The sequence below is a fragment of the Lutra lutra genome, chromosome 7 (genome assembly GCF_902655055.1).
Source record: "Lutra lutra chromosome 7, mLutLut1.2, whole genome shotgun sequence".
NCBI classification, from domain to species: domain Eukaryota; kingdom Metazoa; phylum Chordata; class Mammalia; order Carnivora; family Mustelidae; genus Lutra; species Lutra lutra.
In genome coordinates this window covers 147,139,877-147,167,603 of record NC_062284.1, presented here as the reverse complement: position 1 = coordinate 147,167,603, position 27,727 = coordinate 147,139,877, and the positions used below count along the sequence as shown (strand labels likewise).

The 27,727-nt window shown below is 42.2% G+C and overlaps 1 long non-coding RNA gene and 3 gene segments (V, D, J or C); 3 read left to right on the top strand and 1 right to left on the bottom strand.

The window, feature by feature from the left end:
• The window catches only part of LOC125104225 (immunoglobulin alpha-2 heavy chain-like), a 401,593-nt gene that overhangs the window by 128,794 nt on the left and 245,072 nt on the right, over positions 1-27,727 (top strand). Inside the window, 1 exon segment of the C gene segment in view lies at positions 18,598-18,610. Within this exon segment, the coding sequence occupies positions 18,598-18,610 (13 nt within the window).
• The window catches only part of LOC125104224 (immunoglobulin heavy constant gamma 1-like), a 233,152-nt gene that overhangs the window by 20,251 nt on the left and 185,174 nt on the right, over positions 1-27,727 (top strand).
• The window catches only part of LOC125104252 (uncharacterized), a 337,467-nt gene that overhangs the window by 192,194 nt on the left and 117,546 nt on the right, over positions 1-27,727 (bottom strand). The window lies entirely within an intron of this gene.
• LOC125104221 (Ig mu chain C region membrane-bound form-like) overlaps positions 15,862-27,727 on the top strand; it is a 141,148-nt gene continuing 129,282 nt past the window's right edge. The window contains 2 exon segments of the C gene segment in view: positions 15,862-15,974; positions 16,078-16,378. Coding sequence covers positions 15,929-15,974; positions 16,078-16,378 — 347 coding nt within the window.

Sequence of the window (27,727 nt, the reverse complement as noted above, 5' to 3'; positions counted from 1 at the left end):
CATGAAAAAGTGCTCCATATCACTCGGCATCAGGGAAATACAAATCAAAACCACCATGAGATATCACCTCACACCAGTCAGAATGGCTAAAATTAACAAGTCAGGAAATGACAGATGCTGGCGAGGATGCAGAGAAAGGGGAACCCTCCTACACTGTTGGTGGGAATGCAAGCTGGTGCAACCACTCTGGAAAACAGCATGGAGGTTCCTCAAAATGTTGAAAATAGAACTACCCTATGACCCTGCAATTGCACTGCTGGGTATTTACCCTAAAGATACAAACGTAGTGATCCGAAGGGGCACGTGCACCCGAATGTTTATAGCAGCAATGTCTACAATAGCCAAACTATGGAAAGAACCTAGATGTCCATCTACAGACGAATGGATAAAGAAGATGTGGTATATATACACAATGGAATACTATGCAGCCATCAAAAGAAATGAAATCTTGCCATTTGCGACGACGTGGATGGAACTAGAGGGTATCATGCTTAGCGAAATAAGTCAATCGGAGAAAGACAACTATCATATGATCTCCCTGATATGAGGGAGAGGAGATGCAACATGGGGGGTTGAGGGGGTAGGAGAAGAGTAAATGAAACAAGATGGGATTGGGAGGGAGACAAACCATAAGTGATTCTTAATCTCACAAAACAAACTGAGGGTTGATGGGGGGAGGGGGTTGGGAGAGGGGGGTGGGGTCATGGATATTGGGGAGGGTATGTGCTATGGTGAGTGCTGTGAAGTGTGTAAACCTGGCGATTCGCAGACCTGTACCCCTGGGGATAAAAATATATGTTTATAAAGCTGTAAAAAAAAAAAAGAAAAGAAAAGAAAAAAAGAAAGGATGAATACCCAAGTTTTGTAGCAACATGGTTGGGACTGGAAGAGATTATGCTGAGTGAAATAAGTCAAGCAGAGAGAGTCAATTATCATATGGTTTCACTGATTTGTGGAGCATAACAAATAGCATGGAGGACAAGGGGAGATGGAGAGGAGAAGGGAGTTGAGGGAAATTGGAAGGGGAGGTGAACCATGAGAGACTATGGACTCTGAAAAACGATCTGAGAATTTTGAAGGGGTGGGGGGTGGAAGGTTGGGGGCACCAGGTGGTGGGTATTGTAGAGGGCACGGATTGCATGGAGCACTGGGTGTGGTGCAAAAATAATGAATACTGTTATGCTGAAAAAATTTAAAAAATTTTTAAAAAAATAAAGTTAAAAAATAAATAAATAAATAATAAATTTAATTATCATAAAAAATTATTTTTAAAAAAAGGAATGAAAATAGTGGGAATTAATTAAAAATAAAAGTTGTATCTATGAAGTATACAAGTTTTGGGGCAATACTGGGAATTTAATATCTTCTTTTCCCACATATTGGGGTTTTACAGTTTTATGGGGACACCCTGTTGGTTATCGTCCCATTTTTTTTGGCTGGCTTTCTGGGGGAGGGGTCTGCCGGGTTGTTTTTCAGGCAGTCTTGCTTGGGTTGACTCCTCCTGCCCACTATTAAGGGGCTGGGCTCTGAGGAAGCCGGTTTTTCAGGCTTTTGTTCTCTGGAGGGTTCCCCCCTACCCTTGGTGGCTTTTGGTGGTTCTTTGGAGATTTAGAGGAAAGCAAACTGCACCCAGACCTCTGTCTCAGAGAGAAGCCTCAGTCTGTTCCCCTCTGGGTGGCCGGAACACATAGACTACCCCTCTACTACCTCCCACCAGCCAAGCACGTCCCCAGCCACCATCTCAGGTGTCGCAGGAGCTCCCACTTGTCTCTGCACCCTGGTGCTACTAAAGCCATGAGCGATATTGGTTCAGGGAGCCCGCTTCCAGTGGCTGCATTTGCCAGGCTGCTGTCTGGGCAGGTCCAGACAGCCGGAGAGATCCCAACTAGAGACAGCACGCTGAGATTTTCATGTCAGCCATGCTGCAAGTGTTCAGACTCTTGGTTGGTCATAGAGACCACCAGCTAGAGACTGCATGGGACTCTCTTAGGGGAGGATGTGGAGCATGGCTCAGGTCCCCATTGTGCAGTGTGGGTACAGAGTGCAACAGGCTGTGGTTCTAAAGAGCACTGGCTGCTGAGCACCTGGACTCTCTCACGTGGACCAGTGGGCTCAGGACCATGCTTCACCACACTCTCTCTGGCGTGGCATTGGCAGTAGCCATCTTGGGTCGGTGGGCTTAAGCCCATTCCCATAGCCGCCCCATTCCACCAGTTGCCCCTTAAGATCCTTTGCTCTTTTTGAGTGCTTTTAACCAGACTCCAAGTTAATTCTGGTCCCCAATCACAGGACACTCTCGTATTGGGGTATTACTTTCCAATGGGTCGCTTCGGGAGGCTCTCCCCCTTATATTTATCCTCTGAAGTCAGTCCCATCATTCCAACTCCACTGCTTAAATTCATCACTGACGTCTTCTGCCCCCATAGAGACCCAGAAGTGTATAAGCCTACATCTCAAGCTGATTTCATGCATGTTCAGAGTGGTCTGATAGACAATAGGGGACTGGTTGAAACAGCATCTCCTACTTTTCTGCTATCTTGCCCCCCTCCTCCGATTTACACATTCAATAATATCCATATCAAAATACCATCAACAGATTTCACGGCACTGGAACAAACAATCCTATAATTTGTTGGAGCCCAAAAAGACACCAAATCACCAGGGAAATGTTGAAAAAGAAAATTAAAGCAGGGGCCATCACAATACCTCATTTCAAGCTGTATTACCAAGCCATAGTCATCAAGAGAGTATGGTGCTGGCACAAAAACAAACACATAGATCAGTGGAACAGAATGGAGACCCCAGAAATGGACCCTCAATTCTATGGTCAACTACTGTTATAGAAATCACAAAAGAACAATCAATACAGAAAAGACAGTCTTCTGAAAAACAATCTGAAGGGTTTGAAGAGGTGGGGGGGGTGGGAGGTTGGGGGAACCAGGTGGTGGGTATTAGAGAGGGCACGGATTGCATGGAGCACTGGGTGTGGTACAAAAGCAATGAATACTGTTATGCTGAAAATAAATTTTAAAAAAGATTTTAAAAAAAGAAGAAGAAAAGACAGTCTTTTTCACAAATGGTTCTCAGAAAACGGGACAACTACATGCAGAAGAAAGAAACTGGACCATTCTATTACACTACACACAAACATAAGCTCCAAGTGTATGAAGGACAACAATGTCAGACAGAAATCCATCAAAATGCTAGAGAACACAGGTAGTAACCTCTTTGACACTGCCCACAGCAACTTCTTTCAAGACACCTCTCTAAGGCAAGGGAAACAAAAGCAAAAATTAACTTTTGGGACTTCATCAAGATAAAAAGCTTTTGTACAACAAAGTAAACAGTCAAAAAAAACTAAGACACAGTCCATGGAATGTAAGAAGATATTTGCAGTTGACATTATAGAAAAAGGGCTCATATCCAAGACCTATAAAGAACTTACCAAACTCAATACCCAAAAACAATTAACCCAGTTAAGAAATGGGCAGAAGACAGGAACAGACACTTTTCCAAAAAAGACTTAGAAATGGCTGACAGAACAAGAGAAAATGTCCAACAACACTAGCCATCAGGGAAATACAAGAAAACACCATAATGAGATGTCATCTTATACCCGTTAGAATGGCCAAAATCAACAGGACAGGAAATAACAAATGTTGGCAAGGATGTGGAGGAAGGAGAACCCTCTCACACTGTTGGTGGGAATGCAAGCTGGTATAGCCACTCTGAAAAACAGTATGGAGTTTCCTCAAGTAGTTAAAAATAGAGCTACATTTTGACCCAAATGCACTACTGGGTATTTATCCTTAAGATACATCTGTAGTGAAAAGAAGGGGCACCTGCCCTCCACTGTTCACAGCAGCAATATCCACAATAGCCATACTGTGGAAGGAGCTGAGATACCCTTCCACAGATGAATGGAAAAAGAAGATGTGGTCCATATATACAATGGAATATTATTCAGCCAACAGAAAGGATGAATACTTACCAATTACATCGATGTGGATAGAACTGGATGGTATCATTCAAAGTGAAATAAGTCAGCCAGAGAAAGACAATCATCACATGGTTTCAGTCATATGTTGAATAGAAGAGACAGGGCAGGTGATCATAAAGGATAGGAGGGAAAACTGAATGGGAAGAAATCAGAGAGAGAGAGACAATCCATAGGAAACTTTTACCTCTGGGAAACAAAGTGAGGGTTACAGAAGGGAGTGGGTGGAGATATGGGGAAGCTGGGTGATGATTAAGGAAGGCATGTGTTGTAATGAGCACTGGATGTTTTATGCAACTAATGAGTCACTGAACACTGCATCAAAAACTGATGATGTACCATAATTGACTGATTGAATATAATAATAGAAAGTCCTTGTGTCCTTGATCTGTTTAGATCTTTGGTTAGATGATCTGTCCATTGCTGTGAGTGGGGTGTTAAATATCCCTACTATTATTGTACTATTATCAATGTGCTTCTGCATTTTGATATTAATTATTTATATACTTGACTGCTCCCAGGTTAGGGGCATAATATCAATAATTTTTAGAACTTCTTATTTGCTAAACACTTTTACTATGATATAGTGCCCTTCTTCATCTCTTATTACTATCATTGGATTAAACACTATTTGTCTTATATAAGCATGGCTACCCTAGCTTTCTTTTGAGGTCCACTGGCATAATCAATAGTTCTCCATCCCCTTACTTTCAAACTGAAGGTGTCTTTGGTTCTAAAATTAGTCTCTTGTAAGCAGGAAATTATGGGGCTTGTCCCTTAAGATCTGGAACCTGAAAGGGATGTCCACTCTCACCACTGCTTTTCAAGACAGTACTGGAAGACTAGCCTCAGCAATCAGAAAACAAAAAAAAATAAAAGTCATCCAAAATGGGAAAGAAGAAGTCAAACTCTCATGCTTCACAGATAACATGAAACTCTGTACAGAAATCCCAAAAACTTCTGGCAAAAAAATTACTAGAACTGATAAGCAATTCAGCAAAGTGTCATGATATACAATCAATGAACAGAAGTCAACTGCGTTTCTATCCACTAACAATGAGGCAGAAGAAGGATAATCAAGCAAATGATCCCCATGACAATTGCACCAAAAATAAAGATACCTAGGAATAAACCTAAATAGAGAGGTAAAGGATCTGTACTCTAGAAACTACAGAACACATATGAGATAAATTGAGAAAGACATAAAGAAATGGAAAAAGACATTTCATGTTTTTCCATTCTCAATAAAGCAGGGAAAAATATCCAATGGAAAAAAGACAGTCCCTTCAATAAATTGTTTTGGGAAAGTTTGACAGCAACATGCAGAAGAATGAAACTGAACCATTCTCTTCCACCATACACAAAGATGAACTCAAAATGGATGAAAAACCAAAATGTGAGTCAAGAATTCATCAAAATCCTAGAGAAGAATGCAGGCAACAACCTCCTTGACCTCAGCCACAGGGACTTCTCGCCAGGCACATTTCCAAAAGCAAGACAAACAAAAGGAACAATGAACCATTGGGACTTCATCAAAATAAAAACTTCTGCCTACGAAAGGAAACTGTCAACAAACCTAAAGGCAACTAAGAGAGTGAGAAGAAGGTATTTGAACATGTCTTATCAATGAAAGGGTTAGTATCCAAGATGTATAAAGAACTTATCAAACTCAGCACCTCAAAACACCTAAATAATCCACGCAGGAAATGGGTAGAATACACAAATAGATATTTCTCCACAGAAGACAGACAAATGTCTAACAGATGCAAGAAAAACTGTTCAATATCACTTGGCATCAGGAGAAAAGATATCAAAACTGCAATGATATACCACCTCACCCTAGTCAGAAGGGCTAAAATTATTGAGTTAGGAAACATTGGTTAGCAAGAATGCAAAGAAAGGGTAAATCTCTTGTACTGTTGCTGGGAATGCAAGCTGGCACAGCTACACTGGAAAACAGTATGGAGCTTCCTCAAGAAGTTAAAAATAGACCTACCCTACAACCCAGCAATTCCACTACTATATATTTACCCCATAGTACAGATGTAGTGAAAAGAAGGGGCACATGCACCCCAATGTTCACAGCAGCAATGTCTGCAATAGCAAAACTGTGTGTCAGGAGCTCAGATGTCCTTCAACAGAGGAATGGATAAAGAAGGTGTGGTTCATATATACAACAGAATATTGTTCAGCCTCCAGAAAGGATGAATACCTAACATTTGCATCAACATGGATGGAACTGGAGGGTATTATTGTAAGTGAAATGAGTCAGTCAGAGAAAGATAACTATAATATGGTTTCCTCATATGTGGAATATAAGGAATAGTGCAAAGGACAATAGGGGAAAGGAGGGAAAACTGAATGGGAAGAAATCAGAGAGCGAGACAATCCATAAGAGACTCTGGACATGGAGTAACATGTTGAGGGTTCAGAAGGGAGGGAGTTGTGGAGATGGGGTAAGAGGGTGATAGATATTAAGGAGGGGACATGATCTAATGGGCACTGGGGTTAATGCAACTCGTTAATCATTGAACACTACATCAAAAACCAATGATGTAAAAAAAACTAATGATGTACTATGCATTAGATAATTGAACTTTAAAAAAGGATTAATACCTAAAATCTACAAAGAACGTACCAAACTCAACACCCAAAAATCAATTAATTCAGTCAAAAATGGGGAGAACGCATGAACAAACATTTATCCAAAGAAGACATACAAATGGCCAAGAGAAACCTGAAAAAATGCTCCACATCATTCAGCATCGGGGAAATACAAATCAAAACCACAATATGATATGACTTAACACAAGTGAGAATGGCTACAATGACAAGACAGGAAACAACAAATGTTGGCAAGGATGCGGTGAAAGGGGAGCCCTCTTGCACTGTTGGTGGGAATTCAACTCGTGCAGCCACTCTGGAAACAATATGTCGGTGCACACCCCAGAGCTCAGGACACCCTGGGAAGACCATGGGATGGCAGGTAGTGGAAGCAGCAAGCTCTGGAGGGGAGGAGGAATCTGGTAACTTGTGTCCCTTAGGACCTTCTGACCACCAGTCCCAGCCCCAGATGGAGGTGCAGAGAGAGGCTGGAAGTGACAGGTTCCTGTAGGGCTCTGCAGTGTCTGTTGCTGTGAACAAACCCATGCTTAGGGCTCGGCTCCTCTGTTTTCCTGCTTCTGAGTCACAATTTCCCTTATAATCTCACACTCTGGGAAGTGGTTCAGGTACCCCTGAGCCATGATTGATTCAGTCATTGCAAGATGCTAAATAACACAAATGATCTTACTTATGTCCTCTCCACTTAAAGATGTGATCCTGCCTATGTAATGATTTAGGTTTCAAAGGCATATTGCATGCGCTGTTATGGGGAAGATCTGCTCCAGAGCTTAGATAAAATTACACAACAACCAATATCTACAAGGAGGCATCACCACCCTGTGTGAAAGCTGTGCTTATTCATTAAAAAAACTAACACATACCCTTACTTGGGTGTCAACCCAACGTTGACACCAAAATATTCTTTCATCATGAAAATATGGTTTTAGAAACAATGACAATTATGGACATTCCATTTTATGTGTCCATAATGATACAATTCCTCTCTAGTGTCTTTTAAAATAATATAAAATTATCTAAGTATCCATCTGTCATCTATCTGTTCTATAGTCATCTGATCTCTATCTGAAGTCTATTCATCTATCTCACCATTTATCCTCTTGCTACAAGTCTTTCAGGAATATGAACATAAGCCCCACAATCTCTTATTAGACCTCTAATGTTTAGATCCTAATAATCTCTAGGTCATTAACACCATTTCCTTCAAGGTAGTATTTGAGTGTCATTAACTCCACGCCTGAATTAATGATCATCTCTGTGCTGCATAAGAGAAAAGTTACCCACTTTTCTTTAAAGCAAGATCCTCTTCCCAGAGATAACAGTCCCCTGTGTGAGGTGGATTTCTCAGGACAAGAGAAGCACCCTCCAAGCATAGGAACTGTAACTGCAAAACACAGAGTAGGTGCCTTGTGTTGGTGTCCATGAACATGAGGACAAAGATATCACTTACATGTTTTGCAGACATCTTTGCAGACATAGCCCATCAGCAGAGACCATTGGGATCAAAGGTCTCCAGATATGCAGATGCTGTGCAGGTAGTTGTTCATTGGAAAGCTGTAGCTACAAAGTATGGATCCCATTAAATATCTTTTTGAAAAACAGTTTAGATTAAAATGAATTTTGAATCACTCATTTATTCAGCATTTATCCTTTGCTCAGAAAATGAGGCCATCTATTGACCTGCTTCCAACACAGCTCATAGACCAAGGGCTCAACCATCCTAGAACAACATACCTTGTGAGTTCAACAAGGAGATACCCACAGGTGGTCCTGGAAGGTCCAGAGGAGCCTGCCCCTGTCCTTGTTGACTTAAAAGAACAGGCTCCCTCCCACACATGCAAACTTCTCCTCAATCTCTAGGGTAAAATCCACTCTCAGGCAGTAGGAGCTCACAGCTCTCTCTTCAGACAGGGTGACGTCTCTGGGGAAGGCAGAGCTGTGGTCTATGGGAATATGAGTTTCTAGGCCCTTCTCTGTGTCTGGTGACAGCTCCTCAAAAAGATGGTGCAGATGTCAGACATGGCACCATTGGGATGGTTGTGAATGTCGTGAGTGACTCGGCCTTGTCGTGAGGACCCAGGTGTCCTGTCCCAGGTGCTGCTTCAGGAGTCAGGCTCATGACTGGTGAGGGGATCACAGACCCTACACCTCACCAATGCTGTCTCTGGATTCTCCATGTCATGCAGTAATTTCTGGTGGAACTGAATCCTCCAACCCCAAGTGACTGGGTGCAGTGAATTGGTTTATAAATCATAGGTAAAGCACACATGACAGCCCATCCAACAAGAGCCACATGTCCTTCTCCAGGGTCACATCCAAGAACGAGTTCTTGCAGCTGACTGATCTCAGTGCCACCAAGGTCCTGGCCATGTATTACTGGTAGAGACAGAGTGAGGGCATGTCAGTGTGAGCCCAGACCCAAACCTCCCTGCAGGGACACAGGAGAGGCTGGGCTGCAGGAATAGTCAGGACACCAGGGGGCGCTCGAGTCGCAGGGGGCACTCAGGACACCAGGGGGTGCTCAGGCCCACCAAGTACAGCGTAGGTCTAGGTACAGGTGAAGAAGGTGAATTGTTTTCCTTCTCAGCTAGAAAAATATGTACTGGGCTTGGGGGGGTCTGGATTTTTACAGGTTCTGATATTTTATTAGTATTGTATATTATAATCATTGTTTCATGTTGAAATAATTTTTACACTAAAATATATTTTACATGTTCTCTGGAAATAAAAGATGAAAAATATATATTCCAAAGAAATAATAATGTGCAACTATTTCCTTTTATCCTTCCAGATTTTATGAATATTTTTTGCTGTTTCTAACTACAAAGCAATTGGATTTTAATATATAACTATAAATAAATGCATAGTTTAAAAGATCTCTAGGGTAATCTATTTATTAAATATTTTAATGAATATTATTATTAAATATTTTAATAGCATTTAATACTATTAAACACTCTTATTAACTATTTCAATAAAATATTCCTATAAATAATTCCTAAATAATAAAGTTGAATGATGGACAAAGTATCAGTATTTGGGATTATCCATAACTGACTTCAATATATCCATATACTATGCATGAATTAATTTTGAATTTTTCACTTCAAATGGACTCATTCATTAGACTGTTCTTGACAAAATCAGTATTGCCCTGTGTTTTGGAAAGATGACATCGTCTTGAGACTCTCATCTGCACTCTTGCTTCTTCAAGGCTTTAAGAATTGCCCCCAGGATGAACAGAACCTATCTTCCCCCATCAGTGTCCAAGGACCAGGGGTCTCTCCCTTCTTAGATCTCATGATCTTTTCATCATCTCTTTACTCCTCATTATCCTCACCCAGCTCTTGTCCCAAACACGCAGCATGACACTTCATTCATAGAACTTTGACTGTTAGCCCTTCATATGTCTGACACATTTTGGCACTTACAAGTGACAAGAACATACCAGAAGCTCCATGTACTTGTCATAGTTCTCCTGAGGAAAGGAACACATAGCCCACTGCAAATATCACTGAAGAGTCTGAGAAGACCCATGATCTACTATCACAAGGTGGAGACCCAGGATGGCCTGTGATGTAAGTCTCATCAGATTCTCAGTGGGATCTAGTCAGAGATCCTGGGGACCTGAAGGTGTAACTGCATCCAAGGGCAGGAGGTGACCAGTGTACCTGATCAAGCATGCACACAGGAAGTAAACCTGAGGGAATTCCCCCTCCCTGAGACTTTTATTCTACTCAGTACCTTAATGGACTGGATGATGCCCACATACAGAGAGACCATGGATGCAAATGCCAATCCATTCCAGAAACAACATCACAGACACCCAGAGAAACAATGTTCAATCCACTTAACCATGTCCCTGTCACACTGACACATTGAGTTAACCATCAACCATCAACTTCCCATAAACTGGGCATCCATATTCATTGCCTTAATCACACTCATTCTGCAAACAAAGAAAATAACAGTCACAATTTCACCATATATGATACAAGTATCTTGCATACAACCAAAACCATCTAAAGCCTTCCCCAGAAGTGGAGGTGAAGCCCTTCAGTGTTGTTTTCTCTTCTCATTGATATCCCTCAATTGAAGTAGTATGATGGAAAATTAAGAATTCTTAAATGCAATGATATAAAGTCAATACATCTTATGTTACATGGCAAAGAAAAAGACAGGAAACAAAACAAAGACATACCATATTTTTAAAAAATAAGGGGGACATAAGCATGATAACTAAGGTCCTCATTTCTGTAACTGGAAATGACTGAAAATTGGGATATAGAGCTGCTTTTGTACTCTACCAATGATGTATTCACCCTGTTGTCAGCCAAATCTTCAGCTGTGCCAGGTCATTACCTGACAGGATGACCAACATCTTCATTCCAGAAGGATCTAGACTTTGCCTCAAATTTGCAAGATGTTGCCACTGAACTAATGTTGTAATCCTGTCTTCCTTAGAGAATTTCTGTCATATAAAACAGGTGCTCTAGGGAAGTGGAGAACATGATAAGACAAGTCAGTTCCCTCTGAGAAACTAACTGAAGGTCTTGGAGGGCACTGGGGTAGGAGGTTGGTTGAGCCTGGTGGTGGATATTGTTCAGGGAACATATTGCATGGAGTACTGGGTGTGGTGCATAAACAATGATTTCTGAAACACTGAAAAGAAATTTTAAAAATAAATAAATGTTTTTTTAAAAAGAAATTTTTTAAAAATAATTTTTTTTGTTTTTTTTCCCCGATTAGAATATCTTTTTTTTTTCAGCATAACAGTATTCATTGTTTTTGCACCGCACCGAGTGCTCCATGCAATCCCTGCCCTCCTTAACACCCACAACCTGGCTCCCCCAACCTCCCACCCCCTTGCCCTTCAAAACCCTCAGGTTGGGTTTTTTTTTCTGTTTTATTTATTTATTTTTTTTGCGTAACAGTATTCATTGTTTTTGAACCACACCCAGTGCTCCATGCAGTCCGTGCCCTCTCCAATACCCACCACCTGGTTCCCCCAACCTCCCACCTTACACACCTTCAAAACCCTCAGATAGTTTTTCAGAGTCCATAGTCTCTCATGGTTCACCTCCCCTTCCAATATCCCTCAACGCCCTTCTCCTCTCCATCTCCCCTTGTCCTCCATGCTATTTGTTATGCTCCACAAATAAGTGAAACCATATGATAACTGACTCTCTCTGCTTGACTTAATTCACTCAGCATCATCTCTTCCAGTCCCGTCCATGTTGCTACAAAAGTTGGGGATTCATCCTTTCTGATGGAGGCATAATACCCCATAGTGTATATGGACCTCATCTTCCTTATCCATTCGTCCGTTGAAGGGCCTCTTGGTTCTTTCCACAATTTGGCGACTGTGGCCATTGCTGCTATAAACATTGGGGTACAGATGGCCCTTCTTTTCACTACATCTGTATCTTTGGGGTAAATACCCAGTAGTGCAATGGCAGGGTCATAGGGAAGCTCTATTTTTAATTTCTTGAGGAATCTCCACACTGTTTTCCAAAGTGGCTGCACCAACTTGCATTCCCACCAACAGTGTAAGAGGGTTCCCCTTTCTCCACATCCTCTCCAACACATGTTGTTTCACATCTTGCTAATTTTGGCCATTCTAACTGGTGGAAGGTGGTATCTCAATGTGGTATTAATTTGAATCTCCCTAATGGCTAGTGATGATGATTTTTCATGTGTCTGATAGCCATTTGTATGTCTTCATTGGAGAAGTGTCTGTCCATATCTTCTGCCCATTTTTTATATGATTGTCTGTTTTGTGTGTGTTGAGTTTGAGGAGATATTTATAGATCCTGGACATCAACCTTTTGTCTGTACTGTCATTTACAAATATATTCCACTCTGTGAGTTGCCTCTTTGTTTTGTTGACTGTTTCCTTTGCTGTGCAGAAGCTTTTGATCTTGATGAAGTCCCAAAAGTTCATTTTCACTTTTCTTTCCTTTGCCTTTGGATATCGATGTGATAGAACAAATCAACAAGAGAAGAAAGAAGAACCACATGGTCCTTTCAATTGATGCAGGAAGAGCTTTTGACAAAATCCAGCATCCGTTCCTGATTAAAACGCTTCAAAGTATTGGGATAGAGGGAACATTCCTCAACTTCATCAAATCTATCTATGAAAGACCCACAGTAAATATCCTCAATGGGAAAAAGCTCACAGCCTTCCCGTTGTGATCAGGAACACAACAAGGATGCCCACTCTCACCACTCTTGTTCAACATAGTACTAGAAGTCCTAGCAACAGCAATCAGACAACAAAGAGAAATAAAAGGTGTTCAAATTAGCAATGAAGACATAGAACTCTCTCTCTTTGTAGATGACATGATTCTTTATATGGAAAACCCAAAAGACTCCACCCCCTAACTACTAGAACTCATACAGCAATTCAGTAACGTGGCAGGATACAAAGTCAATGTACAGAAATCAGTTGCTTTCTTATACACTAACAATGAAAATACAGAAAGGGAAATTAGAGAATCGATTCCATTTACTATAGCACCAAGAACCATAAGATACCTGGGAATAAACCTAACCAAAGAGGTAAAGGATCTGTACTCGAGGAACTACAGAACACTCATGAAAGAAATTGAAGAAGACACAAAAAGATGGAAGACCATTCCATGATCTTGGATCGGAAGAATAAACATTGTTAAAATATCTATACTGCCTAGAGCAATCTATACTTTTAATGCCATTCTGATCAAAATTCCACCGTTATTTTTCAAAGAGCTGGAGCAAATAATCCAGAAATTTGTATGGAACCAGAAGACACCGTGAATCACTAAGGAAATGTTGAAAAACAAAAATAAAACTGGGGACATCATGTTCCCTGATTTCAAGCTTTACTACAAAGCTGTGATCTCCAAGAAAGCATGGTACTGGCATCAAAACAGACACATAGACTAGTGGAACAGAGTAGAGAGCCCAGATATGGACCCTCAACTCTATGGTCAGTTAATTTTCGACAGAACAGGAAAAATATACGGTGAAAAAAAGACAATCTCTTCAATAAATGGTGCTGGGAATATTGGACAGCTATATGTAGAAGAATGAAACTCGACCATTCTCTTACACCGTACACGAAGATAAACTCAAAATGGATAAAAGCCCTCAACGTGAGACAGGAATCCATCAGAATCCTAGAGTAGAACATCGGCAGTAACCTCTTCGATATCAGCCACAGCAACTTCTTTCAAGATATGTCTCCAAAGGCAATGGAAACAAAAGCAAAAATAAACTTTTGGGACTTCATCAAGATCAAAAGCTTCTGCACAGCAAAAGAAACAGTCAAGAAAACAAAGAGGCAACCCACAGAATGGGAGAAGATATTTGCAAATGACAGTACAGAAAAAAGGTTGATATCCAGTATCTTTAAAGAACTCCTGAAACTCAACACACACAAAACAGATAATCATATAAAAAAAATGGGCAGAAGATATGAACAGACACTTCTCCAATGAAGACATACAAATGTCTATCAGACACGTGAAAAATGTTCATCATCACTAGCCATCAGGGAGATTCAAATTAAAACCACATTGAGATACCACCTTACACCAGTTAGAATGGCCAAAATTAGCAAGACAGGAAACAACATGTGTTGGAGGGGATGTGGAGAAAGGGGAACCCTCTTCCACTGTTGGTGGGAATGCAAGTTGGTGCAGCCACTTTGAAGAACAGTGTGGAGATCCCTCAAGAAATTAAAAATAGAGCTTCCCTATGACCCTGCGATTGCACTACCGGGTATTTACCCCAAAGATACAGATGTAGTGAAAAGAAGGGCCATCTGTACCCCAATGTTTATAGCAGCAATGGCCACGGTCGCCAAACTGTGGAAAGAACCAAGATGCCCTTCAACGGATGAATGGATAAGGAAGATGTGGTCCATATACACTATGGAGTATGATGCCTCCATCAGAAAGGATGAATCCCCAACTTTTGTAGCAACATGGATGGGACTGGAAGAGATTATGCTGAGTGAAATAAGTCAAGCAGAGAAAGTCAGTTATCATATAGTTTCACCATTTGTGGAGCATAAGAAATAACACGGAGGGGGTGCCTGGGTGGCTCAGTCGTTAAGCATCTGCCTTCAGCTCAGGTCATGATCCCAGGGTCCTGTGATTGAGCTCTGCTTCAGGCTCCCTGCTCAGCCAGAAGCCTGCTTCTCCCTCTCCAACTCCCTCTGCTTCTGTTCCCTCTCTCGTTGTGTCTCTTTCTGCCAAATAAATAAATAAAAATCTTAAAGAAAAAAAAAGAAAGAACACAGAGGACATGGGGAGCTGGAGAGGAGAAAGGAGTTGGGAGAAATTGGAGGGGAGACAAATCGAGAGACACTGGACTTGGAGGAACTAACTGTGGGTTTTGGATGGGAGAGGGGTGGGAGGTTGGGTGAGCCTGGTGGTGGGTATTGTGGAGGGCATGTATTGCATGGGCCACTGGGTGTGGTGCAGAAACAATGAATTCTGAACACTGAAAAGACATTTAAATAAATAATTTTTTTAATAAAAATTTTTAAGAAAAGAAAGAAAGAAAGCAAACAGGTGACTAAGCCACCTGGAGTCACCACACTCCAATTTCAAGCTAGATTACGAAGCTGTTGTCATCAAAATGGTATGGTGCTGGCAAAAAACTGGACACACAGGACAATGGGACACAAAAGAAAGTTGGAAACTGATAGTCCTAGTACTTTGCAAAGTTTATTCATTCATATATTAAATGTATATTTAAACTTGGACCTGATAGAATTCTTAACTCTGAATGGGAATTTATATTATTGATGTCCTGTTCCAACGTTTCCTACCAATAAATGCATTTTTTAAAGATTTTATTTATTTATTTGACAGACAGAGATCACAAGTAGTCAGACAGGCAGGCAGAGAGAGAGGGGGGTGAAGCAGGCTCTAGGCCCAACAGAAAGCCTGATGGGGGGGCTCGATCCCAGGAATCCGGGATCATGACCTAAGCCAAAGGCAGAGGATTTAACCCACTGAGACACCCAGGCACCCAATAAATTCATTTTTTAAACAAACAAAAAAAAAGAATACTGCATATTTTCAAAGTGCTGTCTAAATGAAGTGATCCACAAACAATGCAATCTTTGTTTTTAACTTGTAAAGAATTAAAGCTACATCTGGAGTTAACTATATACTCAGAGGACATGCAAATAGGGTCTTCCCTCCACTGAATAAAACAGCCCAGCCCAGACCATGCAGCTGGAAGAGGAGCCCCAGCCCTGGGATTTCCAGGTGTCCACATTCACTGATCAGGACAGAACAGAGACAACTCACTATGGAGTTTGCGCTTGGCTGGGTTTTCCTTGTTGCTCTTTTAAAAGGTAATTTCTGGAGAACAAGATACATTGCAGATGTGAGTGGATATGAGTGAGAGAAACCATGGGTGTGTGACAGATTCATGACTAAGATGTCTTGTGTCTGCAGGTGTCCAGTGTGAGGTGCAGCTGGTGGAGTCTGGGGGAGACCTGGTGAAGCCTGGGGGGTCCCTGAGACTTTCCTGTGCAGCCTCTGGATTCACCTTCAGCAGCTACTACATGAGCTGGGTCCGCCAGGCTCCAGGGAAGGGGCTGCAGTGGGTCGCAGATATTAGCTATGATGGAAGTAGCACATACTACGCAGACTCTGTGAAGGGCCGATTCACCATCTCCAGAGACAACAGCAAGAACACGCTGTATCTGCAGATGAACAGCCTGAGAGCCGAGGACACGGCCCTGTATTACTGTGCAAAAGACACAGTGAGGGGACATCAGTGTGAGCCCAGACACAAACCTCAAACTACAAGGGTATCAGACCAGCAGAGGGTGCACACATCTCACCAATTCTGTCTTTAATCCCAGGAGCAGGAGCAGATGGAGTCTATGGCATATTTCCTGTCAGGGTCTGGGGTTTCCTCTCCATAGAGCAGTTTCCCCAGGAGAGCCTCCTTGACATTATTCTGTGCTTACCTATTCACTCTCTAACTTAGAAACTTAGTTGTAACAGGAAGAAATATATACTAAAGTGCAAAAAAAGAAAGTCAGTTACATTAGTTTCCTCTTGTCCTTAAAAACCAATAAATTACAAATATCCTGATGCAGGTCAACAAAACCTTCATAAGAATCTCAGTGGCACTCACTGTGGATCACAGGAACCTCCAGCGGAGCCAGAAGATCACACACACACACACACACACACACACACACACACACACACGAGTATAAAACCTCCACTGAAAAAAATAACATAAAGTTTAAGGAAAGAGTAGAAAACCTCTATCACCATCCTGTAATTTCTCTGCAGCAAAGGTGATCCTAAGACAGAAATACACAGCATACAGGAAGACCTCAAGACGCAAGAAAAATCTCAAATAAACAACCTGACATTACACCTAAAGATGCTAGAGAAATAGCAGCAGCTGAATCCTAAATAAAGCAGAAGGAAGGGAATAGCAAGCTTAGAGCAGAAAGAGATTATATAGAAACTAAGAAACACAGAACAGATCAAAGAAACCAGGATCTGCATATGTTTTTTCTAATTCAATTAGCCAAGGTATATTACATCATTGACTTTTGATATAAAACTCAACGCTCCATCTGTTCAGTATAAAACCCTGTGCTCATCACGTCACATGATACTTTGGGGAAAAAACCACAATCCACTTGACAATCCTCTACCTAAATTTACCAAAATGAAAGAGAAAGGGCCCAAATAAGTAACAAAGAAGTCTATCTGGTCCAGTGTGTCATTCAAAGCCCTTATTTCCTTGGTGCATGAACAATGAATTCTGGAACACTGAAAAGAAATTTTTAAAAAACGTAAAAAAAAGTCTGTATTCTTTTTTAATGTTCACCTAGCCAACATATAGTACATCATCTGTTTTTGATGTAGTGTTCAAAGTTTCTTTAGTTGTGTATAACACCCAGTGCTCATCGCATCACCTGCCCCCCTTAATCCCCATCACCTGGCTGCCCCACCCCCACCACCCTCACTTCTGTCATCCCTGTGTCCCAGAATCCAGGGTCCCTCATGGTTTGTCTCCCTCCCTGATTTTTTTCTTATTTTTCAGTGTTCCAAAATACACTGTTTATGTACCACACCCAGTGCTCCATGCAGTACGTGTCCTCCTTAATACCCACCACCAGGCTCACCCATCCCTCCACCCCCTCCACTCCCAAAACCTCAGTTTGTTTCTCACAGTCCACAGTTTCTCATGCTTCATATCCCCCTCCAATTTACCGCAATTCAGTTTTCCTTTAATCTCCTAATGTCCTCTGTGTTATTCCTTATGCTCCACAAGTAAGTAAAACCATATAATTTACTTTCTCTGTGGTCCTCCTCACTATTCCTGATGTTCCACATAGACGTGAAACCATAGGATAATCAACTTTCTCTGATTGGCTTATTCTACTTGACATAACACCCTCTGGTTCCATCCAAGTCGATGAAATGGTAGGTATTCATCCTGTCTGATGGCTGAGTCATATTTCATTGTATGTTTGGACCACATCTTCTTTATCCATCCATATGTGGAAGGACATCTCAGCTCTTCCACAATTTAACTATAGTGGACATTAATCCTATGAATATTGGGGTTCATGTGCCCCTTTTTTAACTACATCTGTATCTTTGGGGTAAATATCCAGTAGTGTAATTGCTGAGTCATAGGGTTGTTCTATTTTTAACTTTTTGAGGAATCTAGACACTTGGTTTCCCAAGGTGGCTGTGTCAACTTTCATTCCCTCCAACAGCGTAAGAGGGCTCCCCTTTTCCACATCCTCTCCAACATTTGTTGTTCCCTGTCTTGTTAATTTTTGTCTTTCTAACTCATGAAAGGTGATAACTTATTGTGGTTTTGATTTATATTTCCATGGTGGCAAGAGATGTGGAGCATTTTTTCATGTGTCTGTTGGCCACTTGTATGTCTCTCTGGAGAAGTGTCTATACATGCTTTCTTCCCATTTTTTGACTGGATTATTGTTTTTAGGGTGTTCAGTCTGGTCAGTTCTTTATAGATCTTGGATATCAAACCTTTGTCTATAGTGTCATTTGCAAATATCTTCTCCCATTCCATAGGTTGCCTTTTAGTTTTATTGACTGTTTCCTTTGCATCACAGAAGATTTTTATTTTGGTGAAGTCCCAAAATTCATTTCTGTTTGTTTCCCTTGCTTTTAGAGACCCATCTTGCAAGAAGTTGTTGCAGTTGAGGATCTAAGAGGTTACTGCCTGTGTTCTCCTCTCAGAGGATGCAGTCCTTTTCTTAATGGGTCTCTGAACTAACCAGGAAACACACCCTAGTATCCAGCCAGAGTTGTCATTGACAATGTCCACATCACAAACACCTGTTACCCCCACATTCCAGTTGTTTTGTTCCTGGGGATGAGAACCCCATACCAACCCACCCACACCCACATAAATATGAACACTCCTTTTTATTTCCTTCCTTCTGAGCAGTGATATCAGCTGCTCTCTATCCAGGTCCACACACACTCTGGAGCCAAGGTGGACACTCACCTCTGTCTGTGCAGATTAAGGACCCAGAGAACAAACTGTGTTTGAGACGCCCCTGGACCCGGATGCTGTGGATGTCTCTTCCCATCTACAGTCCCTGAGCTGGTCAGCCCACTCTTCCAGGTCCTAACATAGGGTCCAGATGTGTCCTCATAACTGGATCTGCCAACTTCTCATGGTCTTCAATCCCTCTATCAGGCAGGTAGTTTTATTATTTAATTCACATTAACAACCTACAGGGATCCAGGGGACAAGATCCTGCATCCATAGCTCTGTTCATGAAGACAACAAGAGAAGGGCTTTCACAGAGCACTGACCTAAATCACTGAGTGCAGTGATGAGGACACAGGTTAAAGGGGGTGACCTGACCCTGTCATACAGGTGTGAAGTGTCATTGCAGGACTAGAGAAGCTGTTACTTGTGTAAATGTGTCACTGAGAGGTGAGGGTTCACCCAGGAATTTCCCAGGGAGGTGACACTGATAGGAGCGATGACAAAATCTGACAAGCTCTGCCATCCTATTCTGTCCTCTACACATAAACATGCCTGATAGTGAAGGTGTTTCAGGGAAGTTAAATCCACTCATGATGAGTGGAGCAGCTCTGAATTACCAAATGCAGTGGAGTGACCCAGCTTTGACAAATTTCCACATGATTTGTACATGGACCTGCTGTCGCCAAACTTGCACACCCAGGACTTGAACCACAAAAGAATAGAGGGGCGGGTGGAACAGAGAGGTTCCCTAACAGTATGGAGCCCCTGGAATTAATGGTGGGGTTTCATGAATGTCTAGTATGCACAGGGCACTTGGTATTATATTGTTATGTTTTATGCTTCCTGTAGATGATCACACCCTCTCTTTGTGAGGCCTATGCTGTGGAGCGTGTGACTCTCTTCCTGGCTCCACTGGAAAACGGGCTGTCTGGGTAGCAGCAGTGAAATGTGTCCCTACTGTAGCCACACAAGAGTTCAGATTCCTCCAGAGATCTCCTGTTTCTGCTCCCAGATCAGCGCTGTGATCTCCTTGAGCTCCCCCATGTAGAATCTACTTCCACTCTCCAGTACACTCCTCTGCTCTACTCAGGTGACAGTCATTACTGTGGTGGAAGGCTTCAGACTACAAGGACTCTGACTTGATGACGTAGCCTTAGCCTCAGGTGCTCCCAGGAACCTGGGTCAGGGGAGGACTTCATGTGTCACTGCCCCTCCTCCACCAGTGGTCCAGGTCCATGTATTTTTGCCTGTCTCTGGGTACACAGTCATTCTGTTCTTCCCCGTTGTCCCCTCACACAGCTCCAGTGGTCCCTGGGTGTCCTCAGCTTCCTGTTTCCCTACATTTCCCTGAAGACTAAGGCTCTCATTCCATGTGAAAAGTGTGTGTGGTCCTCAGCAGAACTGAGATGGTGACATCTGTTCCTCTCCCGGATCCTATGGGGCTCCACCTGTGACCCCAGGATGCTTCTTCTGAGGGCTTCCTCTACAGATAAATTCCTTATTTCTGTGGTGGACACAGGATGCGTGGATCTCCACGCATTCCTGCTCTGAGTCATCTTCCTCCCATCCTGCCAGGACCACTGGGGTGTGGGGAGGCTTTTCATGATTTGTCCCCATCCTACATGATAGGAATTCATGAGGACAGGATTGGTTTAATGATATGGTCCTGGAGAACCTCTCACTATAACACCTTTAGCTCACATGATGACAAGGAATCCATTAAATATTCTATCTAAACCTGGTATTTGTTTATTTGTCATCAGAGATCTGCAGTCACAATATGCCAAGATGCTGGTTCTTAGCCCCTGTGAGTACTTGTCACTCCTGAGAGTTTAAGATTATTGTTTGTCTCATGACCACAATTAGAAGGTATATTGACATGAATTTGATGATCTGAAGTTTGTTCTATTTATTTCTTTTGCTCTTGCAACTCCAATCTGATAGTGAGTTTATTGAAATACAGAAACACTACATCAAAACTAATGATGTACTGTATGGTAACTAAAATAAATAGATAAATAAATAAATGAATACATAAATGAAAATAAAATACAGAAACATGGGAACAATTCCAAGCCCAATCATCAGCTTAAAAGTGGACATATTGTGCTCTATGTAATCTTTGGAAAGCTGCCCATCATAAAAAACATAATAAATATGGGGGTATTGTCAAGTATTTGGCTCAGCAATAGAAGCCCTAGAAATAAAGGTACATTTCATAGAAATACAAAATTATATATTCTAGAAAATTAAAGCTAGTGTGAGGTAACATGAAGATCAATAGTAATGTAGGGACAGAGTGAAGAAGGAATGAGGAAGGAAGAATTGCAAATACGGGAAATTTTGTGGAAAATGGATTTGCTTGCTCTGGATACTGTTGATTCTGACACCTGTGTTTCTCATATCACACTCTCTGCCTGTGTGCAGTCCATCCTACATCAAGCACACTCACCAAAACTATTACAAATAATCCCAGAGATGACTTGGGATGAACCCAGTGACAGTGAAAACTTAGAGACTTGAAAGACCACCTGCACGCACCCTGATTCTGTATTTCAGATAAACTCTAGAAAAGAATCACCTTGTCCTCACTACAGGCAGGATCCCACGTTCCCCATGAGCCTGTGCACTCCGTCCTGCAGGGGGCTCAGGGTGGATAGTAGGTCCTGTGGGAGAAGCACAGGACCAAATCCCAGGGCTCACTCTCACCCCAGACTGTTCTTGGACACCTCACAAACTCTCCATAATTCTGGGTGTGGGATCATGTCACTTTAAGGGGAAACATGATACCTACACCCCAATATGTGTGACTATGTGAAATCAAACTGGTAAATGAAAATCAAGCCGGTACTCTGAAAATTATATAATTAAACTTCATCTTTTCCCAAATCCTGTCAGTATCACCAAATCAAAGGCAGTCACAGCTGCTCTGGTTACTGTCATCTCTGTCAGGATAGATACCATGCTGGCTACATAGTAAAGGGTCATGCAAATAGGGTTCACCTTCTGCTGATTAAACAAGCCCAGCCCCAAGCCTGCAGCTGGGATGGGAGCCCCAGTCTCGGGATTCCCAGGTTTTCCATTCAGTGTTCAGGACAGAACACAGACAGCTCATGATGGAGTTTATTCTTGGATGAGTTTTCCCTGTTACTCTTTTCAAAGGTAATTTACAGAGAACAAGAGACATTGAATAAGAAAGTGGATATGAGTAAGAAAAACAGTGAGTGAAGGACAGTTTCTTGACCAGGATGTCATGTGTCTGCAGGTGTCCAGGGGGAGGTGCAGCTGGTGGAGTCTGGTGGAGGCCTGGTGAAAACTGGGAGGGTCCCTGAGACTCTCCTGTGCAGCCTCTGGGTTCACTTTCAGTGACTATGGCATGAGTTGGGTTTGCCAGGCTCTAGGGTAGGGGCTGCAGTGGGTCTCAGCCATTACAAGTGGTGGTAGTTACATATATTTCGAATACACTGTGAAAAGCCAATTCACCATCTCATGAGATGATGCCACGAACAAGCTGATCCTACAGATGAACAGCCTGAGAGATGAGGACACCACTGTGTGTTACTATAATGTGTGTACCCAGTGTGTACACTCCTGGGGTGAGCCCCGACACAAACTTTCCTGCAGGGACACAGGAATAGCTGGGCTGCAGGGATGCTCGAGGCCCCAGGAGGCCCTCTGGTCACCAGAGGGAGCTCAGGTCCCCAACAGGTGCTCAAGTCACCAGGAGTCACTCAGAACAGCAGGGGGCTCTCAGGGCACAGGGGCTCTCAGGCCACCAGGGAGAGCTTAGGACAGAAGGATCAGATAGTTCAGTGCTCTCAAGGTTCTCAGGACACCAGGGGGTGCTCACTTCAGCACAGTGCACTCATTCAAGATCCAGAGACACAAATCAGACCCAGGAGCAGGGGCAGTTGGGGGGGGAGGGGCTTTCTATTGAGATAAGGGGTTTCCCCACTAGCCTCTCTAGAATCACTCAGGGAAAAATATGGTTATTTCTTCGATCTCTAATTTCTCATATTCACCATGTAGCCAACCAGGACGAGATAACATAGTCTATGTTAGATGAGGTCTCACCAGTCCCTGGGGACCTTTCCTTCATCAACCTCATCCATATCCTGTTTTTCTTTCTCCAAAAAGGACCTGCAGGAATTCTCATCATCCCTGAGAAGCACCTGCACAGCCCAGGCTTTCTGAGAGCTTTGTTCCTGTTCTCTGCCCTCAACAGGCACACACTACCTCCACATGGTTATGAAAACACTCCCAGGACATCTACCCAAACTGGGTCCTTGTCCTCCTAGATACAGTTTATTCTCTGGCTCATTATCCAAGTGGGTGGACACTGGTGATCAGGAACTGTCCCTCTGGAGGCACCGCTCCATCTCTTGGGTGGAAAGACAGCCTACCTGATGGGATACGCTCTCTGATTTCCCCAATGAAACAGGCAGGATGACCTGCAGGATGACAGCCAGAGAGAAAAACCCATCACAGTACTGCTGGGTCCTGCTCTGGGGGGAGTCTATGAGATCAGCCTTGGGGGATGTGTCTGAAACGTCTTTCCTGGCTTCCACACAGGAAATCCACATGAATCATCAGATCTACCTGGTAGAGCCTGGATCCTTGCCCATCTGTTGCCATCCTTCAATTATCCCATGTCCTCAGTCTGCCCTGTTGTAACTTCTCCCTCAACCTGTCCTGGACCCTGAGCCCCATGGGGTTAGAGTCCAGTCACTCTTTCTTGATCCCCAGCAGGTGCCAATTGTAGAGTGAGGCTCAATAACAAATGTCTACCACGATGACAGAACCCTAAAGTGGGGCTAACCTGGAAACTATAGCCCAAAATACGATTCAGAAGAGAAATAATCACCCACTGATGAGAGAACACTGACATTTCCTCTCATGTCCCTGGTTTTGTCTTATTTTGAGCTGGAATCCATATAGAATTCAAAAATAACTTCTGGTTTTCTAGCTTTCTTTGCTTTTTCTTGTTATTATTATAGAATATCCCTTTCATATGGGGATAAGGTGTGGGTATAGACGGGTATTTACAGTCTATGGTTGGTCTTTCTATCCCTGACCTGAGACCATTGATGTCATCCTCACAAGAGAATCTCAGGTTACACCTCACTGAGGTGACACAGGAAGGCCTAAGGAGAGGAGAGAGGAGGGGTGCTTCCCTTACCCCACCCAAAACTAGAATGAACTGGATGTTGGCATTTACCTTCCCCCAGGTCTTGAATTATCTGGAAAGTTTCTCAAGAGAATCTTTCCCCACCTCGGAAGCACAGCAAATGTTCATCCTTTCATTCCTGGAGGAATAATGTGAGGCTTCTGGACTTAAAAGACAAACTTGTAGGAAACCCCTAAGGTTGTCACCAATTCCACAGGAGCTTCAACTCAGACATCTCCACACTGAACTGTCATCAATTCACCATCTACAGTTCAATTTTCCTATTTTCTTGTGGGTCCTGTAGATATTTCTCTACTTTCCTATGGGTCCTGTGGATATATCTGTGGGTGGCTTTTGCCGTAGTAAGTTGTGATTCCTTGCATATGCCCATTTGTAAACTCAATTTTTGGGTCACAGTTTTCCCTGAACAATGATCTGAATATATGTGTCCCCAGCAAATTCAAGTGTTCTACTGTAATGTCCAATGAGATGGCAAAGGAGTAAGGGCTCTGGGAGAATGTTAGGTTATGAATGGAATCAGAGCTGTTATGATCCCACAGAATCCTCAAAACCTTCCATTTACCATATGAAGACACAGTTTAAAGACATGCCCAATGATCCAGATGGAGGCACGCACTACACAGCGAATATGCCAATACCTTGATCTTGCACTTTGAAGGCTCCAGAAATGTGAGAAATGTATTTTTAAGCTACCTGGTTTATGCTCTCTGGTATACCATCCTAAGAAGTGTGGATCTGCTGTCACTTTATTTCTCAGTGTCCATAGTCTCTCGTGGTTCATTTCACCCTCTGATTCCCACAACTTCATTTTTCCCTTCCTTCTCCTAGTGTCCTCCATGCTATTCCTTATCTTCCACAAATAAGGGAAACCTATGATAATGGTCTTTCTCTGCTTAACTTATTTCACTCAGTATAATTGCCTCCAGTCCCATCCATGCTGATACAAAAGTTGGGTATTCATCCTTTGTGATGGATGAGTAATATTCTGTTGTAGATATGAACTGCATCTTCCTTATCCATTCCTCTGTTGAAGGGCATTTCAACTGTTTCCACAGTTTGGCAATTGTGGACATTGCTGCTATGAACACTGGGGCTCCTGTGGCCCTTCTTTACACTAATTTGTATCTTTGGGGTAAATACCCAGTAGTGCAATTTCTGGGACATACAATAGTTCTGCTTTCATCTTTTTTAGAAACCAACTTTTTTCCAATGTGGCTGTATCAACTTGCATTCCCCAACATTGTAAGAGGCTTCTCCTCTCTCCACAACTTCTCCAATGTTTGTTGTTTCTTGCCTTCTCTTTTTTAAAATTTTATTTCATTGTTTTCAGTGTTCCAAGATTCATAGTATCTGCATTGTTACTTGTGCCATTCTAACTGGTGTAAGGTGGTATATCAATGTGGTTTTGTTGTTGTTGTTGTTGTTGTTGTTACTGATATGTATTTTACTTTTTTAATTAATTTATTTATTTTTTTATTATTATTTTTTCAGCAAAACAGTATTCCTTATTTTTGCAACACACTCAGTGCTCCATGCAATCCGTGCCCTCTCTAATACCCACCACCTGGTTTCCCCAACCTCCCACTCCCCGCCCCTTCAAAACCCTCAGATTGTTTTTCAGAGTCCATAGTCTCTCATGGTTCACCTCCCCTTCCAATTTTCCCCAACTCTCTTCTCCTTTCTAACTCCCCTTGTCCTCCATGCTATTTGTTATGCTCCACAAATAAGTGAAACCATATGATCATTGACTCTCTCTGCTTGACTTATTTCACTCAGAATAATCTCTTCCAGTCCCATCCATGTTGCTACAAAAGTTGGGTATTCATCCTTTCTGATGGAGGCATCATACTCCATAGTGTATATGGACCACATCTTCCTTATCCATTCGTCCGTTGAAGGGCATCTTGGTTCTTTCCACAGTTTGGCAACCGTGGCCATTGCTGCTATAAACATTGGGGTAGAGATGGCCCTTCTTTTCACTACATCTGTATCTGTGGGGTAAATCCCCAATAGTGCAATGGCAGGGTCATAGGGAAGCTCTATTTTTAATTTCTTGAGGAATCTTGACACAGCATACTGTTCTGCTGTTTTCCAAAGTGGCTGCACCAACTTGCATTCACACCAACAGTGTAAGAGGGTTCCCCTTTCTCCACATCCTCTCCAACACATGTTGTTTCCTGCCTTGCTAATTTTGGCCATTCTAACTGGTGTAAGATGGTATCTCAATGTGGTTTTAATTTGAATCTCCCTGATGGCTAGTGATGATTTTTCATGTCTAGATGTTTCATCTGTCTAGATTTTCATCTGTCTAAAATCTGGCTAGATTTTTCATGTGTCTGGTAGCCATTTGTATGTCTTCATTGGAGAAGTATCTGTTCATATCTTCTGCCCATTTTTTTTATACGATTATCTGTTTTGTGTGTGTTGAGTTTGAGGAGCTCTTTATAGATCCTGGATATCAACCTATTGTCTGTACTGACATTTGCGAATATCTTCTCCCATTCCGTGGGTTGACTCTTTGTTTTCTTGACTGTTTCCTTTGCTGTGCAGAAGCTTTTGATCTTGAGGAAGTCCCAAAAGTTCATTGTCGCTTTTGTTTCCTTTGCCTTTGGAGACATATCTTGAAAGAAGTTGCTGTGGCTGATATCGAAGAGGTTACTGCCTGCGTTCTCCTCTAGGATTCTGATGGATTCCTGTCTCATGTTGAGGTCTTTTATCCATTTTGAGTTTATCTTTGTGTACGGTGTAAGAGAATGGTTGAGTTTCATTCTTCTGCATAGAGCTGTCCAGTTTTCCCAGCACCATTTATTGAAGAGACTTTTTCCGCTGTATATTTTTTCCTGTTTTATCGAAGATTATTTGACCATAGAGTTGAGGGTTCATATCTGGGCTCTCTACTCTGTTCCACTAGTCTATGTGTCTGTTTTTATGCCAGTACCATGTTGTCTTGGTGATGACGGCTTTGTAGTAAAGCTTGAAATCAGGTAACGTGATGCCCCCAGTTTTATTTTTGTTTTTCAACATTTCCTTAGCGATTCAAGGTCTCTTCTGGTTCCATCCAAATTTCTGGATTATTTGCTCGAGTTCTTTGAAGAATACCGGTGGAATTTTGATCGGAACGGCATTAAAAGTATAGATTGCTCTAGGCAGTGTAGACATTTTAACAATGTTTATTCTTCCGATCGAAGAGCATGGAATGGTCTTCTATCTTTTTGTGTCTTCTTCAATTTCTTTCATGAGTGTTCTGTAGTTCCTTGAGTATAGTTCCTTTACCTCTTTGGTTAGGTTGATTCCCAGGTATCTTATGGTTCTTGGTGCTATAGTAAATGGAATCAATGCTCTAATTTCTCTTTCTGTATTTTTATTGTTAGTGTATAAGAAAGCCACTGATTTCTGAACATTGG